We start from the raw sequence: 20875 nt of genomic DNA on the forward strand, positions 1-20875 counted from the left end.
TCGCTGACAAGTATGCCCTGGTCCCCTTAAAATTCAGTCAGCATTTCTCTGTATCCTTTGAAAGGTTTAGGTGTCACAGAAGAGACTCTATTTGCTGCTAGCCTATTTTTGAAAAAAGATTCCCAACATTCTTGGAAGATTACTAAAGCAGAAAACACAAAACCAACCATTTAAAAACCCCAAGCAAATAGCACCCTGCAGTGCATGAGAGACGCGCTCGTCTGGGTGCTCAGGGTGGGGCTCGCTCATCATGGCAGGTTAGTGGCATCAAAGAAATAGAAAAATAGTCCCCTGTGAACACTCCGTGCTATGCTCTCAAAACCTGTGCAAATGGGAGATGCAGCAGTGGTATGTAGACGCCCAATGTGTGTCGTGGCGAGCAAGATGAGGCCTGCTGCGCGGTCCAGGCCCTCAGGTCCGCTTGGCCTGGCTGCTTTCCCCATTCACCAGGGTCTTCTCCTGCTGTTCGGCGAGAGCCTGCCATTTTTGCCTGTTCTTTCTGCAGCCGTCCAACAAAGGGAAGCAGTCCTGTGATACCTGGGTCAAGGCCTGAAAAAGAAAAAGGCAGCTTATTTCCTGGCTGCCTCCTAGTTGTTAGCTCTTTCCCCACGCTGGTCCAGAAGGCTCCAGCCCTCACGTGGGGTTTCCAGAAGCTGTGAGCATATACCCAGCTCACATGGGAATGGGCCCCCGTAGGCTGTACGGACGAGGTGTGCATACTGATAGGGCAAATGCGCACTGGCCAAACAGCGTCACATCCAAGTTAAGATGGAGCTGTGCGCACGGCTCTCTGGAATCTGCGCCTTTGGCCTGTCTGCACATTTGCTCTCCCTCGATGGAACTGCACTGGCAACTGCTTAGCTTTGTGGTTTTCTCTAAAATGGCTTTATACAATGCCCTTCAGAGTGTTTCATAATTACGTGTGGTATTTCCAACTACAGTACCATAACTACTTAGCTCCAACAACGCTATTTGTAGCTGCTTTGTAATATAGAAATGTTGAAAATTATTTAAATACCCCACAACAGGATTCAATAGAGTGTATTACTATTTTGCACTATTAAAAAAAGATGTAGCTCACTTAATGAATTGCAGAGTAACCTCTGGAACTTAAAATGTCGGAAGGTATATACCGGCACACTCTCGGTTAACAACAGGGAAAGTTAACATCGAATTCACACAAAATAGATCCTTGCACAAAGATGGATTGTGGAGAGAGTGTTTAACAGGTGATCTGCTATCCTGTTTCCAGGGGTGGGGACATCTATGGGAAGAGCGCTGGCAGCGTGTGACTCAGTGCCCAGAACACGCTTCTGCAGAGTGAGCCCGAGGTGGGAGAGACGAGGCTGCCGCAGCAGCTCAGCCCGTTCTCCTCAGCACCCATGCCCGTCACTCGGGGTCGGGATGGCGACAACCCTGGCACAGGTGAGCCCCAGGCCACGGGCCCCTCCCTACTGGACTGCGGCCGGTACACCGCCTCCCCAGAAGATGAACTTTCTGTGGAATGTCCAGGTGAGAAGAGTTTGAGGGTTTCTACTGGTCTGACCAGGCCATGTTAACGCCTGGTCAGCATTCTTTCCCGAATAAAAGTTAAGGCATTTTCAAGACAGCAGCATCTGTTAACATCTAGGCTACTAAGTGGATGTTTCAGGAAGAACAGCCAGCAGGTGTACAGAAATGGGCACCTGCGATCAGCAACCTTTCTTTATTTTCAAAACTTTCTTAAAAACATTAAAGCCACACTGACAACACAGAGCTTGCTGGAACCTGGCAGACAGCTTTCCCTAAGCAGTGACATGGGTGACCTGAAGTTTTTGAGAAACAGCAAATAACATGTTCATCAGCAGAAGAAACAATCCTGTTATTTTTGTTTCCTGACAGAGCAACATATGCCGAGTGTTCATCTCCTCCATTCCCTTTTGCTTTACGTTCACAACAGTTTTAATAAATGTAGTAATTTTCATAAATACCTCATATAGTTGCAAGCAGATGGCATCTATGAACCCAACTTGCATACTGGGGATTTTGTTTTTCTTCTCCCTGTTCATGAGGTCCTGAAAACAAAACGCAGAGAGAGACCCGCATGCACTTAGAGAACCCTGGGCAAAGCGGTGCTAAAAAGACACGTGCCTGGTCGGCCGGGCGAGGCCCCTGCGCGCCCCCCGCCCACATAGCGAGCTCGGGTCTGTGCCCTGGAGAGTGGGGGTGCCTCTGAAGAACACAGGAGCTTTTTATGAATTGTCCACTGATGTGGCCCCAGCTTTGGGAAAAAGCCCCCGGGTCACATTTGTTCCACACAGGGAGCTTATTCCAAAGCACTCGCGCCTGAGTACCCAGCAGCCCACTGGCAATGCTTGTTGGAAATGAAGCCGCTTCACCCTTAGCCGTGTCCGTCACTCTGCTTCCCACCAGCTCTGAGCTGCTGCACTAGCCCCAACCTAACCCAGAATCAGCGTGGCTGAGCGGAGGGGCCTCTCCTGACCAGCTCCCTTTTCACCACAGCTCCGCAGAGGCCCGTTAGAATTGGAAAGACAAAACAACTGTGCTCATTTCCACAAACACTCATTCCAAAAGACAGTGTGGGAATAATCATTTTCTTGTCTTTCAGACACATGTGAAAAGGCAGGAGGGATGAAAGCCCTGTGGAAGCTCCGTGTGGGCTAAGGATGGCAGCGCAGACACCAAGAGCTGGGTGAGCTGCGGCCACGGCTACGTCAGGGACTCGCTACAAGTCAGGTGTGCAAGAGCATCTGCAAACGTGAAAAATGGCTACACCTCAATGAAAAAAGAATGAACAAAAAATGTGGGTATGACATGATGAAGCACTTTTTTTTTTACACTGAAGCCCTACAATATAAAAGGTATTCAAGTAGTTCTTACTGGAAAAGCGCACACTTACCGCAGGCTCGATGTTGAGTTCTTTTCTCTCTTTGTCTCCTTGGTCAAAAAATTCACTCGCTACAAGTTCTGCTATCTGCAACAGACCACAGACGGAGCCTCGGCAATGAAGCACGTCACCCCAGAGGCCTGACAGTAAGACGGTCTATGACGGCTGTCGCTTTTGACCACATTAGTAGGTTAAAGTAGGAAAGGGGGGAAGAAACGACACTTCTTTCGCTTGAAATACACGTCCGCTCACAAAGGCTGGACTTGCTGATCCCCTAAGCTGGGAGCGTTGTGGGCGCAGCTGCACGTGGAGACCCACCCCCACCTTTCAAGATCCTTTCGCTCTACAGCATCCTCTTCTCCCTGCTTAAAGACTGTCCTTAGTGTTTGCTGCTGTTGAGGAAACTGGGTGTTTACCCTGCAGTTCACACCAGGTTTGCTGGCTGCGTCCCTGTTGGCATCTGCCCTAACCTTCCACGCACTGGGTATGCGCACTAGCTGCCCGGTTAGATTAGGTTTTCTTTACCCCGTCACCAGCCGTGTCATGCCCAGTTGCCTCTCTGCTTAGCATCGTTAATTGGGGGGGGGGGGGAGGGCAGAGCGGCTGCAAAAAAGGTTATCAAGTAAGCAGTCCTATTTCCCTCATAGTTGAAATAAAGTTCCCCATGTCCATTATTTAGTTACGCAGAAGCACAATTCATGTAAGTAAATGCTTTCTCTAATGGCTGTTTTAAAAATCAGCCTGATTCTTAAGCATCTAGGAAAGATGGCCACCCAAAGATTGAGTATTTTTATGATTACTTTGAACTCTTGGATGGAAACATTGAACGTACTTCACTGCGTTTACTGGAGCTCAGTGGTTCCATTTTGGCCTCCGAGACCTTATTAATTTGGCTTTCTCTGTTCTTCTGACCACACCGTTGGCCTTTCCTAGTTTCTTGCTCTCTGCACAAACAAGATTTCTGGGCTAATTTTTGTACCTTTCCTGTCTCAGAATTCCATCCTGGAAGGAACCTTGCTCCTTTCCAGTGGTATATTCTGGAGTCTCCAAGCCAGTGCTCCACGGTGCACTGTGTGGCCAGCGTTTTGTGGAGGCATGTGGTCTTCCACTTCAGCTATAGTCAACTTAGGATGGGTTTCCAATTTATCTGATCAAGTGCTAGTAGCTCACAAAGGAAACCTATTTGTGCCCAATTATGTCATTGTGGCACTGTTTGAAAATCAGATTAAAACGTCCACAAATAGGGCCTCCCCAGGTGGCGCAGTGGTTGAGCGCTGGGCTGCAAGGCTGCCCACAGCCTCTGAAGCACCAGTTCATTCCCCAGCCGCTGGTGAGGGTCCCACCAAAAAAAAAAACACAAATATTTCAGAAGTTACCTGTCAAAGTGACTTAGTTTAACCTTTTAACGATCACTTTCATCATCACTAAGCAACATACCCGTTGTTGAATAGGCCAGGGTTTTGTGATCGCAGAAAGGTCACAAGCTGTCATCAGCATCGCTCTGTTGGGGGAAACAAGGCCATAGTCCCTTTAACTCTCACACAGACACACATCCAGGGTAAGTCATTCCAATGAGACCACGTGGGGATGGCAGCTTATAAAGACCAAGTTTATATACAGCACAGCTGGTCCAGTGATCCCAGTGGGCCACTGTGTTTATCAGCCACTGAGCTACTAGAACTGCACTTCAGGCTTCCTCATGTCATGCTACCCTGGCTCAATGGAGGAAATTATCAACCTCTTGGCAAAAATTTGCCTATTACTTTTCCACCTTGATAATCAGGTCTCAGTGACAGTATATGTTGAATACTAATAGTTAAAAGATGGTACCAGATACTGAATAACTTCCCAAGAGAGAATTATGCTAGGTGTCCCAATTTGCTCATCACATGTAGTGTCTTTCATGTGAAAAGCCTTTGCAGTATGAAATAGCATAGCCAGAGGTGACAAGGGAAAGAGGACCGCGTGCTTTCTTCCCCCGCCCCTTAGAGAAGTGAGGACCATGCAGGGCTCCGGGGACAGTGACGAGTGCTCCAGAATCTGTAAGTACCCAAACTGCCCCAGGAAAATGAATCCACCTTTACCTCTGGGTTTTCTCCTGTCAGATCCAAGTATTGGCCATTTAATCTTTTTAATTTATTTGAAGAGATAGGCAAAAAGGCCACTAATGTAACAGAGAAACACTCAAGGTAAAGTACTACATCGGGTGTCTCTCCAGGGAAATCCAACCAAAGCGTGTTCTCTGAAAGATAGGGTACCTACCAGAGCCGGGGGTAACAACAACCAGGTGTGTGGGTCATGACCTGGTCCCCAGTTCACACACCTCAGCTGTGAGGACAACTGAGCACACACCAGACTTGGAAATAAGATATTTCCTTCTCCTGAGAAAACCTGTTGCCTGTGCTCTGTCTCACTGACCCAGTCTTGTCATGACAAAGGCATGGTACAGAGAAGGGAAGGCCCAAGGTACAGGTGAGGGAGGTAGGAATCTCCACATCCTCTGCCCTCACTCACGAGGACACTCTGCACAGCCAACCTCTTGGCCCCACCATCGCTAGGCGGGGCTCACAGCTCTTCTGCTGTAAGAACTGGAAAGGGCAGTAAGCGGCCCTCCAGCCTGGCTCTAATATTCTACTGCATTTTAACGGCCCTTCTAGGACCAAGGAGGGATTTATTCACCTGAATTTGCGCTGTCTTTTCGGTCAGTATCCCCATCAGCCCTTTGACCACTGGAGAAGTCTGAGACCCCCAAGACTGTCATCTTGTTAACAAGCTATGGCCATAAAGTCTGACAGACACAGACTCAATCGGGCAGCAACACTTACACTTGGAGCACAGTAATGCCTACTTACAAAAATAACTCCTTTTGATGGGGATCTTCCAAATTGAATTGATTTTTTCTTATAAGTTCAAAAAATTCTCCTCGCCTCCTTGAAGAAAAAAAAAGTTGAGTGGTTATGAGTCAGTAGTCTGCAGGCTTGCGTCTCTCTGGGCTACTAAGACGCATGGAGCAAATTTGGGGGGAGAAACATCTAGTGTGTTTTTCCCCCCAACTTCAGAGAGCCCAACAGCAAATTCACCACTTGAAAATCTTTAGTACCTCACTTTCTGGCCTTCTACCATTTTCTTGGGATAAAACATTAAACCTCACCTACTTTTAACTATAGTCTATAAACAATGGTAGCTGATTTTCATAACCTGATTATGTTTTAGAAAATGAAGCTGGAATAACATTTTGATGTCCTGAGTGACTTCAAAATTTTAAATGATGGCACAAGATCTACCTGGTTTCACTTTCAACTTAACAGGCCTTGTTTGTATAGGATAAAACATGTTTATAATAATTACTCTGTCAGAATAAGGTTGTGAGGTGCTTCTGAAGCAGCGAAAGACCAAGTGCACTAATTCACTCAGTGTGCCGTGAACACCTTCTTTCCAAACACCTGTGCAAGTCAGAAGACAGAAGCTGGGAGCTGCTCTTTTCAGTGTTTAAAATCTAGCCAGAGGGCCTCCCCGGAAGCGCAGCGGTTGAGCGCTGGGTTGCGAAGCTGCCCACAGCCTCTGCAGTGCTGGTTCGATCCCCGGATGCTCCCCGGCCACCAGAGGAGGGTTCCGCATGGCTCTCAGACCTCTCCTGCCGCCCGCTGCTCCCCTCAGCAGTGTACTTTGGTCCTTCTGCCTGCTCTGCTCCCCGCTCTGGCTCTGGTGGATTCTCTCACCCTCCCGCGCTTCTGACTGTACCCAGTGCTTGTATGAATAAATAAATCTTTAAAAAAAATAAAATCTAGCCCGACACAAGAGCATCATGTGAAAAACTGGTTTATGACAGAACTGACCACATGTGACTGAGCTCTAGAAAGGAAAAGCGAGTTTCCTAAGAGCTCAGAGGAGAGACCCTTGTGTCCTGGAAGGATTGGGAAGGCTTTGCAGTGGCAGATATTTTCAAATTCTGAGAATGTCAACCATCCCTCTCCTCCAAATGTTTTGCTTAACCTGAAGTTCACCTTGTTTCCTCACACTCTTATTATCTGTGAAGTGCTCCAAGATCCAACAAAGGCAATAAAATTTGCTTTTAAATGTACAAGAGTGGCTCTCCGGTGTGCGGTTTTGTGTATGTTTCCACTTCCTCTACGAAGGGATGTAAACCATGGGCAGAGATCCCTGTACAGAAGTCCTGGGCAGCCACGAGGGGGATGGCCTGGTTCCTGTCCCCCCCACACATGTAGCCAAGACCTCCGTCTGCATGTGGGGAGGGGACCACGGCCTGCCCGATGGCAGCAAGGTCCGGCCTAACTTTTAGAAAGACAACTGAATTATGCTCCCCGGGGAGCATCCGGGGATCTGTATTTAATACTCTTCTACCAAAATCAAGTAATAAGGAGCAAAAGCGTCTTGTCTGTCACTCAGCAATTTTTCCTGCCTGGGTTAACACACAGGAGCAAGAGCAAGGGGCCTGGACAAGTCAGCAGGGAGGAAGTCTGGGGCGCACACAGCTTCAGAGACACAGAAGTTGATTAATAACATCAGAAATAACTGTTCTAGAGTTTCTATCAGTAAGTAAGCCAAAGAGTAGCCTTTCTGGCTTTGTTTAAGATAATGCTCCAGCGTTTGAAACAAACAGCTTGTCCTTACAATCTAAAATGCCCCTGTGTGGATCTGCAGTCTGAACCCAGGCGAACACTCCCCCAAGACCTGGGTATCTCCAGGTATTCCTGGACACTTACTTGATGTACAGCGCTAGGTCTGTAGCTAAAATAGCTTGTTTGATTATTTTCAGCGTGGTCTTGTATTCTTCAATGGAGAGGCCACTGAGGATCTGATTGCCCTTTATCGGAAAAAGAAAACCACCATTAGCACTCCACCTGGAGAAACTGCCGGCAAGAACAAAACCTGAAAGTACAGTCACATCTGAAATGCACGCCTCGCATTCTGAACCTGTGGATGTGGGGAACATGCGCTCAAGCAGCCACCCGACGTAACCTTCCCTGTAAGAGCAACTGCTGCAGAAGGGCTCCCATGCCCGGGGATGCAGTTTTCCCGGCTCTCACACTCTCCAGGCCTTCATTCAGGCCTGAAGCCAGATCATTATATCTCCTTCCTGCAGGCAGGTGAACTCTTGTAAGGGAAACTTGGAGAAACCAAAGTCAAATAAATGGCCTTGAAGAATCTGGTGGTGACACTTCCGAACGACTAATTAGAAAGCCATTTCTCAACGGCTTCTACAATTTAACATTTTGGGTGCCCCCTTATTTACTTTTAATGCTGAGGCCCCTGCATTCCTCAGGCACTTGCTAACATACATGGGCAGCAGGCAGGAGTCAGGGGCATAGTTACTGGCAGTAGGAAAAAAGCAAGGGCTGAAACATCTATGAAGATTATTTAATACAGAGATAAATGCATGGGCAGATTATGCAAAGTTCTCCTATGTCATCACTGTTCATTTCCAGCTTCTAACTTAAAACGGAGTGGCCCTCTAGGCTTATACTAAGTGAAACTACATGGATACTCGCACGATACGCAACACAACATCTGGAGTGTGATCCAGCTGTGCCTCCTAAATTTTAGGGCCAAGAAAAACTCCAGAGGCTCGGGAATTGGACCTGCAGGCAAAGGATTTGTCCGAAGACGGGCCACTGCTGAGGATGGCAGGACGAGTCTGAACCTGGCTAAAGGGTGACTGGACACCGGCACGTGGCCCGCATCTAACCAAGGCCTCCTTGGTTGCAACGTTGATGGTAACCAGTGCGCACCCGTGAACATGGTCTCCAGGCAGTCAGTCATTTCAGGTTCTGGACCGAACAGAAAACTGTTCAGAAAATACCTTGTGATACTTTTACTTATTGTGAAACAACCATTTCAAGTGGAAAAGGAAACGTCCGTTTGCTGTTAACTTCGTTTTAATGACGGCAGAGCGGCGCATTCCTGTGCGCGTCCGCGCTTACGAGACGCGTGACACAGACGGGCCCTGCGGCCTGAGGCGAGCCCCACAGCCCGAGTCCTTGCATAGTAAGTAATACGTTCCCTACGTCCTAACAGAGAGAGGTCCAGTAGGATATTGTTAAATGTGCTTTTAAGCAAGTCAGCTTATTAAACACTGCCTGGGAGAGTAAATAAAACACAAGTTTTAGCTGGAGCACAGACCTGGCCAATCCTGAGGCAAGTCTTGACTTGCTGCTGGTAACATGACCTACACATGTGTGGTGCTCGCAAGGCTTAGTTCTGAACAACTCCACACAGAAGCACATGGTTTACAGGAAACTAGCGGGGCAGCACACTCAGAGCCCGGCCCCTTCCCAGGCAAGCACAAAATGACCTGCTCCTGGTACAGCTGGAGGTGACCGGCTGCCTCTGCAGACTTGAAAGACGCACACAGACAACCGAGTGGAAATGCTGGGTTCCCTACTGACCCCCCTGAGCTGATGCGCACTGAGCAGTCACCTCGCGCTAGAACAAAGGCAGGTGTGTGAGGACCTGGCTGGGTGACTCGCCCCACCCCCCCAAACCCGTGGCGTGTAGGGAGAGGAGCGGCAGCCTCCCCTTCTCCACAGGTGAGAGCCAGCGGGTGCCGCTGCAGGGTGTGGGCTGCATCCTGAGTTTGGGAGGCGTGGAGTCCACTGAAGCCCAGTCCCGTTCAAGGGACCCCAGGGAGGGCAAAAGGACCTTCAAGGAAAGGCAGCAGAGGTGGACGGTCAGCTCTCCGGGAGCAGAGGAGGGAGCCGCAGCATACAGAGCTGCTCCTCCTGCAGAGGGACTGTCGGGGAGCAGCCCACGAGGAGGCCCTGGGCTGTGGTCAGGGCACGGGACGGAACTCTGCTCGCTCGACACCTCCAGGGCGCCCTGGGAGCTGCTGTGGAGGCAGCTCACCCCATCGCACCTATTCTGTTCTCCTTTCCAGTTCTCTCCACGTGGGCCAGGAGGAGCCACATGGCTGAGGCGGAGGAAGCGGAGAGAAGAAACACAAGCAGGGGAAGAAAGGCGCCACCCAGGGCAGGCCGGGGGAACCGGCACCTTCAAGGCCAGTTCAACATCTGAGCTGTCACCCAGGACGGGACACCAGGGTTTCCAAATTCAGGACGGTAACTTATTTGGGGAACTACAGTAACTAGTTGGCTTTTACTTGTGAAGAAGGACCAGAAAATCCATAGACACAGGAGTTTTCTTCTAGGACATGGGGCAGGAGCTTGCAATAGGAGAACGCAATGCTGGGGACTAAAACTGCTGTAAGGGTCTACCCTGCGTGTTCTCTTTGTTCAACCCGGTATTAAAACTTTTAATTTTTTCTTATTAGAAAGGTAATTGAGGGGCCTCCCTGGGGGCGCAAGGGGTTAAGACACAACCTATGAAGCTATCTATAGCCACTGCAGCACAAGTTCCATCCCCACCAGGGAGCTACCCACATGGCGCAGCAGACCTCTCCTGTCTCGCCCGCTGCTCCCCTCAGCAGTGTATTTCATCAGTCTGCCTGTTCTGTTCCCTGCTCTGTCTCTCATGACTCCTTTCACCCCCACCCCTCTGGCCTGTACCCCAGCTCTTGTATGCATAAATACATCTTTAAAAAAAAAAAGGTAATTCATGCATACAATATGAACAAACCAAAATACCAATGATGAAAAGTGTTAATGATTAGAAAGGCAACCACTGTGGATGTTTTGGAGTTCATTATTTTCATCTTATTTTCTCTAACACAAATATGTATAGCACATGCTTGCTTATGTTGATAAATATGCATTTCTGAGATGTTAAATAGCTTCATTCCTTCATTCCTTAACAAAACATTTTGCAAGTGGTCAGAAGTCTCAGTAAAAACAAATGGTGCCATTGCCTTGTGAAAGCAAACTTGAGAACTGCATAATCCACTTCATTTAACCCCCCCCCCCAAAAAAAAAGAAAAAAGGTTAGAATCCACCGAGAGCCATAAAATATCAGGGGTTTTGTCTCTAATTTGGAATAACCAAATAGGAACCAAATTTCCCTAATCCGACACCACTGAGACAGTTTTGGTTGTCCAGAGGAGGGAGGCTGTAAAGATCACCAATGTTTGGCTTTGCCTTCCTTACCGAAAAAGGAATAAAGCGTGCTCAAGAATTTATGATGCTGGGAATAGATCCAAAACTTAAAAATAAAACTGAATCTATAAAGCTCTTTTAACATTCCACAGCCACAAATTAGGTGCTTACCGGGGTGTTGAGAATCATCAGGCACTGGTCAAAGTGGTGGTGCTCCATGATGGAATGGCAGTAGAGCTGGGCGAGCGGGTGTTCGCTTCTGAAAGTGGTTTTGTTGAACAAAGAAAAAAATAAACAATCATTTTGCTCAGTGTGTTAGCTGATCAATTTCTTCTGCTTATGAGTTAACTGATAAAGAGGCTGCCCTTCAAGGACTAATCCAACTCATACATGTCTTTCCTTTTGATGACAAGAGGAAGTCATCTCTGGGTAATGCATTAGGAGGCTGTCAATTGTTTTCAAATACCCCCATAATTGCAGCTGGTTCAAAGTCAGAACAACTTCTTTGGTGTTGACAGCGATGCAAATAGCAGGAGGAAAAAGAACGAGGGATTTTCTCTAAATGTGAAAAACAAAACCAGTTGTACCAGTAAGATTTTCCATTTCAGAATTCCACTTAATTTAAAACCGGGAACAGATCTGCAGGCTAGCTCTCCCTTGGAGGCGTGCTGAGCCTGGGGTCACGCGCCCCCACAGAAGGGAAGCATCAGCTAGCTGGCCCTCGGTGGTGTGAGTGTTGGAAGACTAGGGAGGATTTCGTTGCATCAGAGCAACTTCCCCATGTGGGATCCAGGTGGTTTGTGTCCAGGATACAAGGGAAGCAGAGCTTTGGCTTGGCTGGGCCAAGAGGACAGTTACGGGTCAAGTGCTGCAGCAGGACCAAGGCAGCGCTCCACCTCCACAGCAGCAAACACAATTTCTACCATTCTTTACAAGAGAAACAACATGTACCTGACAGTCCCCGTTCCCCAAGTTTACAGAAGAGAAGTTCAGGAATTGCACACCCCGCGCAGTGGTAGGTGATACAGCTGGTTTCATGCTCTATGGTGCTGCAGGAGCCAGCCTTCCACTGTCATTTGTTCAAGATACAGGTGCTCCCCAAATTGTCCAAAGAAATACTGCAAAGTGAGTGATGCTTAAGGGCAACCAAAAGCAGTAAAAGGAAAATGCAGGGGGCAGGTGAGCACATCTATTCCTGCTGTTTCCCACCAATACTGTGGGCTCCCAGTTGTCACTCCATCTTGTAACCTCTCTCGAATGAACTCCTTGTTTGCTCCTCCCATGTTTACTACGGAATGAGCCTTCAGGGACCATGCTGACCAGTGGACAATGGGAAGGTAAGGAATAAAAGGAGATCAGTGACATAGGATTTCATTTTGTTGGACCCGAGACCACATGCATGCAGGTTGCAGGGGGGTTAGTGGGTTAGGAGACTCCCGGGGAAATTCTAACGGATCAGAGGCAGCCTGGGGGTGGAGCAGTCGCAGCTCACATGCAAAGAAGCAAAATGATCCGAGCACTTGAGGGGGTAAATTTGATGGGAACTGACTATCCTGACGCTGGGATCTAGCGGGCATGAGTGACATGAAGGGTAAGCACGAAAGCCAACTTCCTGCTGGGACATTTCCTGGCCTGGCACATAAAAGGCGACTGACTGGGGACAGCGGAGATGGGCAGATGACAAGCTGAGTGCTGGCTCTGTTGGTTTTAAGGTGCCTCGATACACCCAAGTGGGTGCAATAGGCTGAACGCAGGTCTAGGTTGGAGAAAGACTTGGAACACAGCGCCATGCAGGTGGTGGTCCCGGCCACGGGAAGGGATGAGATGATCCAGGCATACCATAGACAGAGAAGACAGCCAGCCCAGCAGAGAGACAATCAATGAACCTCCTTCTGGATCTGGCTGTGTATCCCAGACTCCAGTGAGGCAACACTAGTCCCTCGGTAGACTGAAGGAGCCTTAACCCAACAACCGGGGCTTTCCTCATCACCTTCACTTACAGGAGGGAAAGCTTCTGGAGTATTTCATCTGTTGCCTTTGACACACATAACAATGTCCCTGATCACAAGGAGAATTTGCTGGGGCCTAAAGCTCATCAGTCACTGTGCTCAGCAGGTCGTGTTTAATTTCTACTTCAGTCCCGTATAGGACGCTTCCTGTCACCCCATAGAACCCTCAGTCCCCTTCACTGCAGCCACTGACTCATCTCTGGTTTCACGCCTAGATGAGCCACGCCAGGAGCCAGGCCCTCGGGGCACACCCCCTCTGCCTGTGGTTCTGCCCCATGGCCTGCCCCGCCTGTGAGGACAGGCTGAGGATGTGCAGGGCATGACCTGGGCTCCATGCCGTCTCCTCGGAGGGGAGCTGCTGCAGGTCTCCCTTCTTGAGACTCCTCGAGACACAGGCGCCACTGAGCCCTGAGCTCTGCCGGTGGCCGTCCCCCTCCTGCCCGGCTCCTTCCAGCCTGACCCGGCTCCTGGGGGCACAGGCCCAGGGACCTCTGCGGTCAGGCTCGGCCTCCGCGGGACCCAGGCTGAGACGCCTCTCCGAGCGGCATTTCTGCCTGGAGGCCACCAAGGTTCAGGGAGATTATCGCTTGTGTCCAAGGTCGGTGTGAAGGGCAGGGCCGGGCCAGCACCCAAGCGCGCCTTGTCCTCCCCAAGCGCAGCGGCTCACGACCCGCCCCCCGCCCTCGTCAGGAGCCACCGCACAGCCCGGAGGGTGCGCGCGCCCGGACGCCCAACGCCACGGCGGGCTTCAGACGACGCAGAAAGGACTGGTTCACATTAGAGACCATTCCTGGCTCGGGCGAGAGATGAATGCAGACGACGCGCGTCTGCCTTTCCTGACATTCTAAAAATACAGATTTACGCATCCACGAAAGGGTGACAAATACCCCACATTTCCTGTGTCCCAAACTATTCATGGAATCCAGTGCATTTTGTATCCTGCTGCTTTCTGCTCTTTCCAACGCAGGCCCCTCGCCTCCGCGTGTGTGGCCATTTAAACCACCGCAGCAGGAGCATCCCACCCCTGTGAGAGTGACGAAGAGGAATCCGCACGACCCCCCGCACTTCCTCTTGTCCTGCGATCGCTGGTTCCTCTCTGGAGGGACAGGCGGATGCCAGGGCAGAGCAGCCCAGTAGTCCAGAAACTCTGCCCCACAACGGGGGCCGTATTCAGGGTTAACTGTTAGCTTCTGGCATTCCGACTAACTGAACTTCCACTGAATCCACTGTCAGGTCTCCAGGCTCTCAAGTCCTCCAGATCTGCCACGGATCATCTCCTTTCTGGCTAAGAGTCTCAGCCCAGTTTGAACTTCACCAGCTGTGGCTCCTGGGCTGTCTCTGCTACCCTGGTGAGTCTCGCAGAGCCCCGCAGGCCTCCACCGCTGCTCTGCCTGCTCCCCCCGACACAGCAGAGGGGCCTACACAGACCACTGTCCCGGAACCTAGCCATGTGGTCTGACAGCGGCTGCCAGAAAGGGCTTTCATCTAGGTTTTACTCAATCTTGAAAACATCTTTCACTTTATCATTTTACCTCTGGCGCTATCCTATTTATTATCACCCCATTGCCAAAGCTCTGCCCTTCTCCTCCCGCCTCCCAGAAGCACACACATCACTCATCCATTCGGGCTTGTGATTCCCTCAAAGGCTCCATTACTGTGCCAATACCCTGGACCCTGGACATTGTCTCCAGCCACTGTGGTTTCACCAGTCACCCGGCTTCTCTTGTCTCCCCCACTGACCTTGAACCTCCATTTTGGAATGTCCCCCCTCAACAACATCTTCATTGCCCACAGTGGCTGTGTCTTCACCAGAACATATCTAAACACACCACGTTGTTTCACAGCAGGCTCAAAAGGGTGTTATAGCTTGTTCATCCTTTCAGTTTTCATTCCTGGTCCCTGAGAGTCTCTGGTTCCGGTCAGAGGAGCGACCATCACTTCTGAGCATGTACAGCCCATGTTGTTGAGCAGCTCAGAACTGACTGGGCACTTCCCTGAGCTGTGACCACCTGTTTCATGAGACTAGGAAGATTCTTCGATAAGAGCAAACACATCTTACACCTTGTAACACTCCTTTTGCCTTGCCAAGTGCCATCTGTCTAAAATGTAGGGTAACTGCACGGTAATTGTGTTTAAAAACACCAAACCTCAATCGAATCAAAAAAAAAAAAAAAAAAAAAGCATCCACGACAGTCCCCTTATAGTCACTGTGCACCTAATGTGGGAAATTTCCACAAGGAGCCTCCATGTCACCATTACGCTTTCTCTAGGAGATGTCTCTGCTTCAACCATTTTGTTCCTATTACGGCCCTATTTTTAAAACAAGAATTCACCAACTATCTGGTCACGCTTTCTCCAACCTTGTGGGAAAAGAAAGCACAAAGAATGACCTCGACTCCCAAATATTTCATAGCATCCTTGGGTTATCCCTCATAACAGCCATCGTGCTAATCCAGGAATAAAAGAAACCAATAATGAATTGGAAAAAAGTTTCCTGCACTAGGAGCCACTTACATCAAGTTAATTTTCTGAAAAGAAGTTTAAGAGGAGCGAATGACCGAATTTCAATTCCTAGCTGTGTTACCCCCGAGGGCTGTTCTCTTTTTGATGTATTATTCTTAGTTCTGCGCCTTCCTTCACTGTTTTGGTTTTATCTGCTGTTTGAGTATCTGACAAGGTCTGGACACTGTACACCTTTCCAGAAATTAGTCCTTTATATGGGAATGTTTATGGAACTGGGTATCCTCCCAAGAGTCTCCTGTTTAAGAAAATCCTACTTGACGTATCGCTCCTTTCCAACTAAGGAAAGAAAAATAGAAACATCCCCGGAAAATTCTTGGTTTCCTCTACTGAAACCACAGGGATGTAGGAAGGAATAAAAATCTCTAAACGTCTGTAATTTTTTTTTTTTAGGTTATTATTACTTGTAGAAGTCCGCCTTGTGGTGTGTGAAAGCGCGATTCTGCAGTCTATAACTTTTTCCCAGGACATTTTTTTTTTGAAGAGAAGATGACGTTTCTCCAGATGTTTTTCTGGGTAATTATTTTTTAAATAAACAAAGGAGGAAAAAAATAGCTGAGTATTTTTTTCACTCGAAAGCAGGGCACTAGGCGTCTTGAGCCATCTGCACACAAACGATGCAGGGACCACAATATCATGTCCAGGTCTCGGGTGGGCAGGGATTCGAACCCATGTCAGCCTGCATGGCCAGACTGCCCAGCACCAGCATGGATTTGCAGGCCCCGCTCCGCTGGCTCTGTGCTATCCATCTTTTCGTGCCCTTGGTCCCTTTCCTAAGTGTTCCCGAGTCAATGTGTGGCCGGGCTCACAATCACATGACAAAACACAGGGGACAAAGGACGTGTCACCCAGTCAGTTCTCCAAAATGTTAGATTTGAAGGAGGAAACAGCCGGTCCCCTCCACTCTGCAAGAGCTGGCTATCTTTTCCCATCGAAGGGCAGCAGAGGACACGGGGGCTACATCGCCACCATTCTTTTTACATGAAGTTTTTTGTTTATTTAGATAAAGCGAATGTGATTAGAGCATGTTCTGAAATTCCCCGCAGATACCCACCATCTGGGATTTCCTCACGAGCGCTAGCATTTGTTGAATCGCTTCTGTGCTTAAAACAACGCGTAGTTCTAAGAGGTTTTGCCATTAAAATACAGCCTTTTCGGTCACATGGCTGCAAGAAAAATGCCCGAAAAGTCACAGTGGCTCAGAAATCTGACGAGAAGGGATGGATGTCCATCTCCCATCTCATATGTCACTACAAAGGTCACTTACGGGAGCCCCAAAGACGGTTCTGAAGAGGACCTCCCTCTCGACATCAGCACAAAGCAGGCTCCTGATGAGGAGAGGGTGAGGCCTGCAGCTGAGATTGCCTTCAGGGAAGCCCACACCAGGCGTCCTCCCTGGACCGGGCGGGCGTGTGTTCTCTCACAACTCACACGACACCATGATGGCGCAAGGAGCTCGTCACATGGCGACCGTGTGGAGAGGGAGGACTGAAACCCAAGTCAGCCTGCACAGTCAGGCTCATGAGCACCAGCTTACGTGGCCTCAGCGCAGGACTAGGCCTCCTCCGGGCGCTAAGCATCAGGCAGGATGGAGCTAAGCCCTGCTCAGATGATTTCTCTCATTCCAGGGGGAAAGCTACCCCTTCCTAGCTGGTCTTCAGTGGTTTCTAATGAAAGCTCATAGGCTAGTCCCTCTAAGACAAACTCCTGGTAGTTATCTAATGAAGTAAGAGTCTGAACACAAACATTTTTTGAATTCGGGCCAGAAAACAGCTGCCAGTTCCCTGAAATAAAACCAAAGCATGTCATGGAGCCTCGACTGATGGACACTCTGCGCCATCAAACGTGGCTGTGGCTTTTCTGGTACAACAGACAGGGATCTAGAAAACTTAAATAAGGGACCAGGAAAATGAATAACTATAAGAAAGTGAAAATCAAAATCAACAAAAACTATGAACCAGAGACACTTTTTGGGGGGTGGGGGGCGGGAGGGGAGGGATTGGGGTCAGAATGGGGGGATTGCAATTGTATGGGGAATATAAAAATAAAATTTATTAATTAAAAAAAAAAACAAAAAAACAGACAGGCTGTAATTTCAGAGACTTGTCCTGCTGGGCCGGGGCAGACTCACCGCTGTATGTACGAGTTGTTCACCCCGCGGTGGTCCAAGTCGTGGCTGAGAGCAGCGATCAGCAGCGCCAGGGTCTCCAGGTCGCTCAGCTTGTTCTGTCTCACCAAAGGCAGCGCAGGCGAGAAAGAGAAAGAAGAATTGGGCGCAGAGAACTCCTACCTCTTTCCAGGGTCCTGCCCCTCTTCCCTTAGTGCTCTGCAGTTGTGCTTCTTCGCAGCCATGAAGGACTCCCTCTAGGACGCTACTCTGCAGGGCATCGGGTGCGCTCTGCAGGCCAGGACGGGCTGTTCCAAACGTCACTTATCAACAGAGAAAGCGGCAATGCTCCTCCCAGGAGTAGCTGGATACTTAAGCTCATTATCATGACTCCTTCATGAAGGACGTTACATGCGAAACAATCAAGTTGCACTTTCCATATTTCCCTGCTCTCTTTTTACTTCACTGCAGCTTCTGCAGCCCCCACCGTCGGCCACTGCTTCCTGTATCCCCGTGGAACACACCAAGGCACGTATCAAGCCAGATGATAAAGAATGAAAAGATGAAGAACAGGGGAATTTGGGCTTTAAAAAAGTGGCATGCTAGATTCCAAAGCTAAGTACTGGTGATTTCTGGATAGTTGCCATTTGTACTGTCTATACTAACATTTCCTTCATTAGGAGAAAACGGAAACTATCACCTCTTCAGTTCTGCTGGAACTGTCAACACTCTCAATACTAAGTTCCCAGCATGCATAAAAATCATAAGTAGGTGTTTTTTTTTTTTTAATTCACAAAAAGCAAGGCTATTCTCCAGGGGTATGATCCTTATCACCTTAGCATCCTGCAAATTAAGTTCACCCTATTTCTTACATATGTTTGCTAGGACTTCTGGGAAGCATTATCTTCCTTTAGAGCTAGCCAGTTCCATATGCACCCCATGAAAGCAAGCACAGAGAGTTAACGTTTTTATAATTTAAGGAAAATGCATGGGAGCTCTGAATTATCAAGAGTTTTAGATGGACGCCTGGAAACACTCACTCAAACCAGTCGAGTCCCACGGAAGTTAGCGTGGAAGGACAGAGCTATGAGTGACACTGGCCTGGAAAGGGTGAAATTACTTGAGCATGGGGTCTTCTTGTGAAAGCACACCCCGATCAGCCTGTATGAGACACTCCCCTTCCCACGAAACACTGCTGGTAAACTCAACTGAGTGAGACAGTGAGACTGAGAGAGAATCCTGAACGCACCCAGGAGGCCAACTCCAGAACGTGGTGCTTTTGTGAAATTCTTCTTGGAAACAGGGTGAATGTGGACATAGGGAATTTGATAACTTTTCTTACACTGCAGGGTTTTTCTCAAAGGCAAAGAGTCTCTTGCCCAAAGGCTATTTATTTTAGTTAAGCATGAGGTTAAAGATTTTTTTTTAACGTGCCAGACACACTATATATGAAAGAAAACAGCAATTTTGCATTTGGGCATTCCAGTTTTCTTTAGTTAAGAAAATGGAATGTATTTTGCAAGTGTCACTAAATGTTACTGTTTATCGTAAGTAGACATCAAAAAAAAAACAAAAAGCAACTGACCGAACATGCTGTAAAATTGACTACCAAAAGCAACAAAAGTTTATAAAAATGTAAATGGCTCTAACAAGTACCTGGATCTTGCCTGCTTTCAGGGCAGCAAACATGCATTGGGCTGTGTTAAAGGCATGTCTCCAGTTGTGATAGGCGACATTCTTCCGGTAATTCTTCTTCACACTTAAAATCCACCTGCAAAGAACCTTTGGAAAAGAAAGCAGGTCTGACAATCATGGCTGAAGCTCCCTGCACCTTCGCCGAGTGTCAGGCCAGGCCCAGGGCACCTGCTCCCTCCTCCCGCCGTGAGGGAGGCCCTCCTGAGGGTTTCACAGTCGACAGGCTGATCACTGAGAGCAGGGCCCAGGCCTGCCAAGTAAGCCCCGCGCTGGCAGAGCTAAACTTGGGATGTGGCTACTCAAGTATATTGGCCAGGTAGGGCCCTGGCTAGCTTGTAAGAAGATAGTACTTGTCCCCAGTTAGGAGTGTGCAGATAGACAGGGGAGTGTTTCACCTTCAGAGGGCCCTGCGGCAGCCCCGCTCAGCCCGTCCACCCTGCCCTGTGTGTGTGTCAGGAACCAGACTCGGTGAGGCTGGGGGTGGACAGAGGCTGAGGGGTGTTGCACACAACCCCAGGACAAACTGGAGCTCCAAGCCCTCTGTCAGTCATCGCGATTTCTATCTCTTTTAAACTCTGCTGAAATGTTAGGGGAGTTGCCGCTTGCTTACCAAGAGATAACTACAGAGATAGAGTCACAAATGCATGCAAAATAAAACCCTGGGGGTTCATAGGAAAAAACATTTTGAAAAATGCGGGGTGGGGAGGGAGACAGTGTTCAGAAAAAATCTCACAAACTGGGCTTAATCTGATGTTTAAGTGGTGCATTCAAATCAAATCCCCGAGGGACTTCTGGTTATTTTGTGTTTGTGTTAGATTGGAAACTGCCTCTTCAATTCTGAATGATTTACCATGCTTTGGGGGATGTAAAAATAAATATGTGCTTCTCTCTGCATATCACTGGGGATGCTTCAAACACAGGGAGTGTTGCCCTAGGGGGTTGGGAAAAGTACCCTGGAAAAAATGTGGCTTTCACAGAACTCAACACAGGCTGACAAGCTGCAGAAGTAGGCCCAAAACAAGGCTGCTTCCTCGTTGGTGGAAAATGCTAGTAGATTTGGTAGAAAATCAGATTTTCCATCCTTCCCTTTTTTCTTTTCTTTTATTCCCGATCTATGACTCAGTTCTCAGGGCACTGTGACAACTACGAGCCTATATGTGCCTTGAGGAGTCACCGTATTCTCAGGGAAACGTGTCTATCTGAGGCTCAACGAGGTTCAGTGCAAATGATGCCGGCGTGTGTAACAACTGCTGCCGCTTTACCACGAGTTCTTGTCTCGCGAAACCGTAGAAAGGAATTCAGACTTTTGGAGTAAGTAAGCAGAGAGAGACAAATCTTGTCTTTGAAAGAAGAGTTGTATTTAGGAAGAAAAGAGACAAAGAAGAAAGACTCCCAGGTATAAGGTACCTGGGAGGGGCTGAGATGAGCCGGTATGGGATATTACTCTAGGAATATATACTTTCTCTCTCTCATTATGTTAAAATTTCAGTCTCTCTTCCTGATTGGCTAACTCCCAGGGGGTATGAAGTGGGGGAATTTCACATTCCTTATCTCACAGCTTTTTCTTTCCCCATTTGTTATGCTTATCGCTTTCCCTTTATGGTCTAGTCCTCCAGGTGAGCATCTCTACACTTTCTCTTATCCCCTGAAG

At 48.6% G+C, this 20875-nt stretch overlaps 1 protein-coding gene across 1 annotated transcript in view; it reads right to left on the reverse strand.

Moving 5' to 3' along the window:
* Positions 1-411: 411 nt before the first annotated feature.
* PDE5A (phosphodiesterase 5A) overlaps positions 412-20875 on the reverse strand; it is a gene marked incomplete at both ends in the record, with an annotated part of 113575 nt that continues 93111 nt past the window's right edge. The window contains 9 exons of the mRNA XM_084252122.1: positions 412-549; positions 1971-2054; positions 2900-2974; positions 4325-4388; positions 5740-5817; positions 7612-7712; positions 11065-11152; positions 17554-17648; positions 19186-19311. Of these exons, the coding sequence (XP_084108248.1) occupies positions 412-549; positions 1971-2054; positions 2900-2974; positions 4325-4388; positions 5740-5817; positions 7612-7712; positions 11065-11152; positions 17554-17648; positions 19186-19311 (849 nt within the window). The remainder of the gene's footprint in view (positions 550-1970; positions 2055-2899; positions 2975-4324; positions 4389-5739; positions 5818-7611; positions 7713-11064; positions 11153-17553; positions 17649-19185; positions 19312-20875) is intronic.

The sequence above is a fragment of the Talpa europaea genome (assembly GCF_964194135.1).
Source record: "Talpa europaea genome assembly, chromosome: 13".
In the NCBI taxonomy this organism is placed as follows: Eukaryota; Metazoa; Chordata; class Mammalia; order Eulipotyphla; family Talpidae; genus Talpa; species Talpa europaea.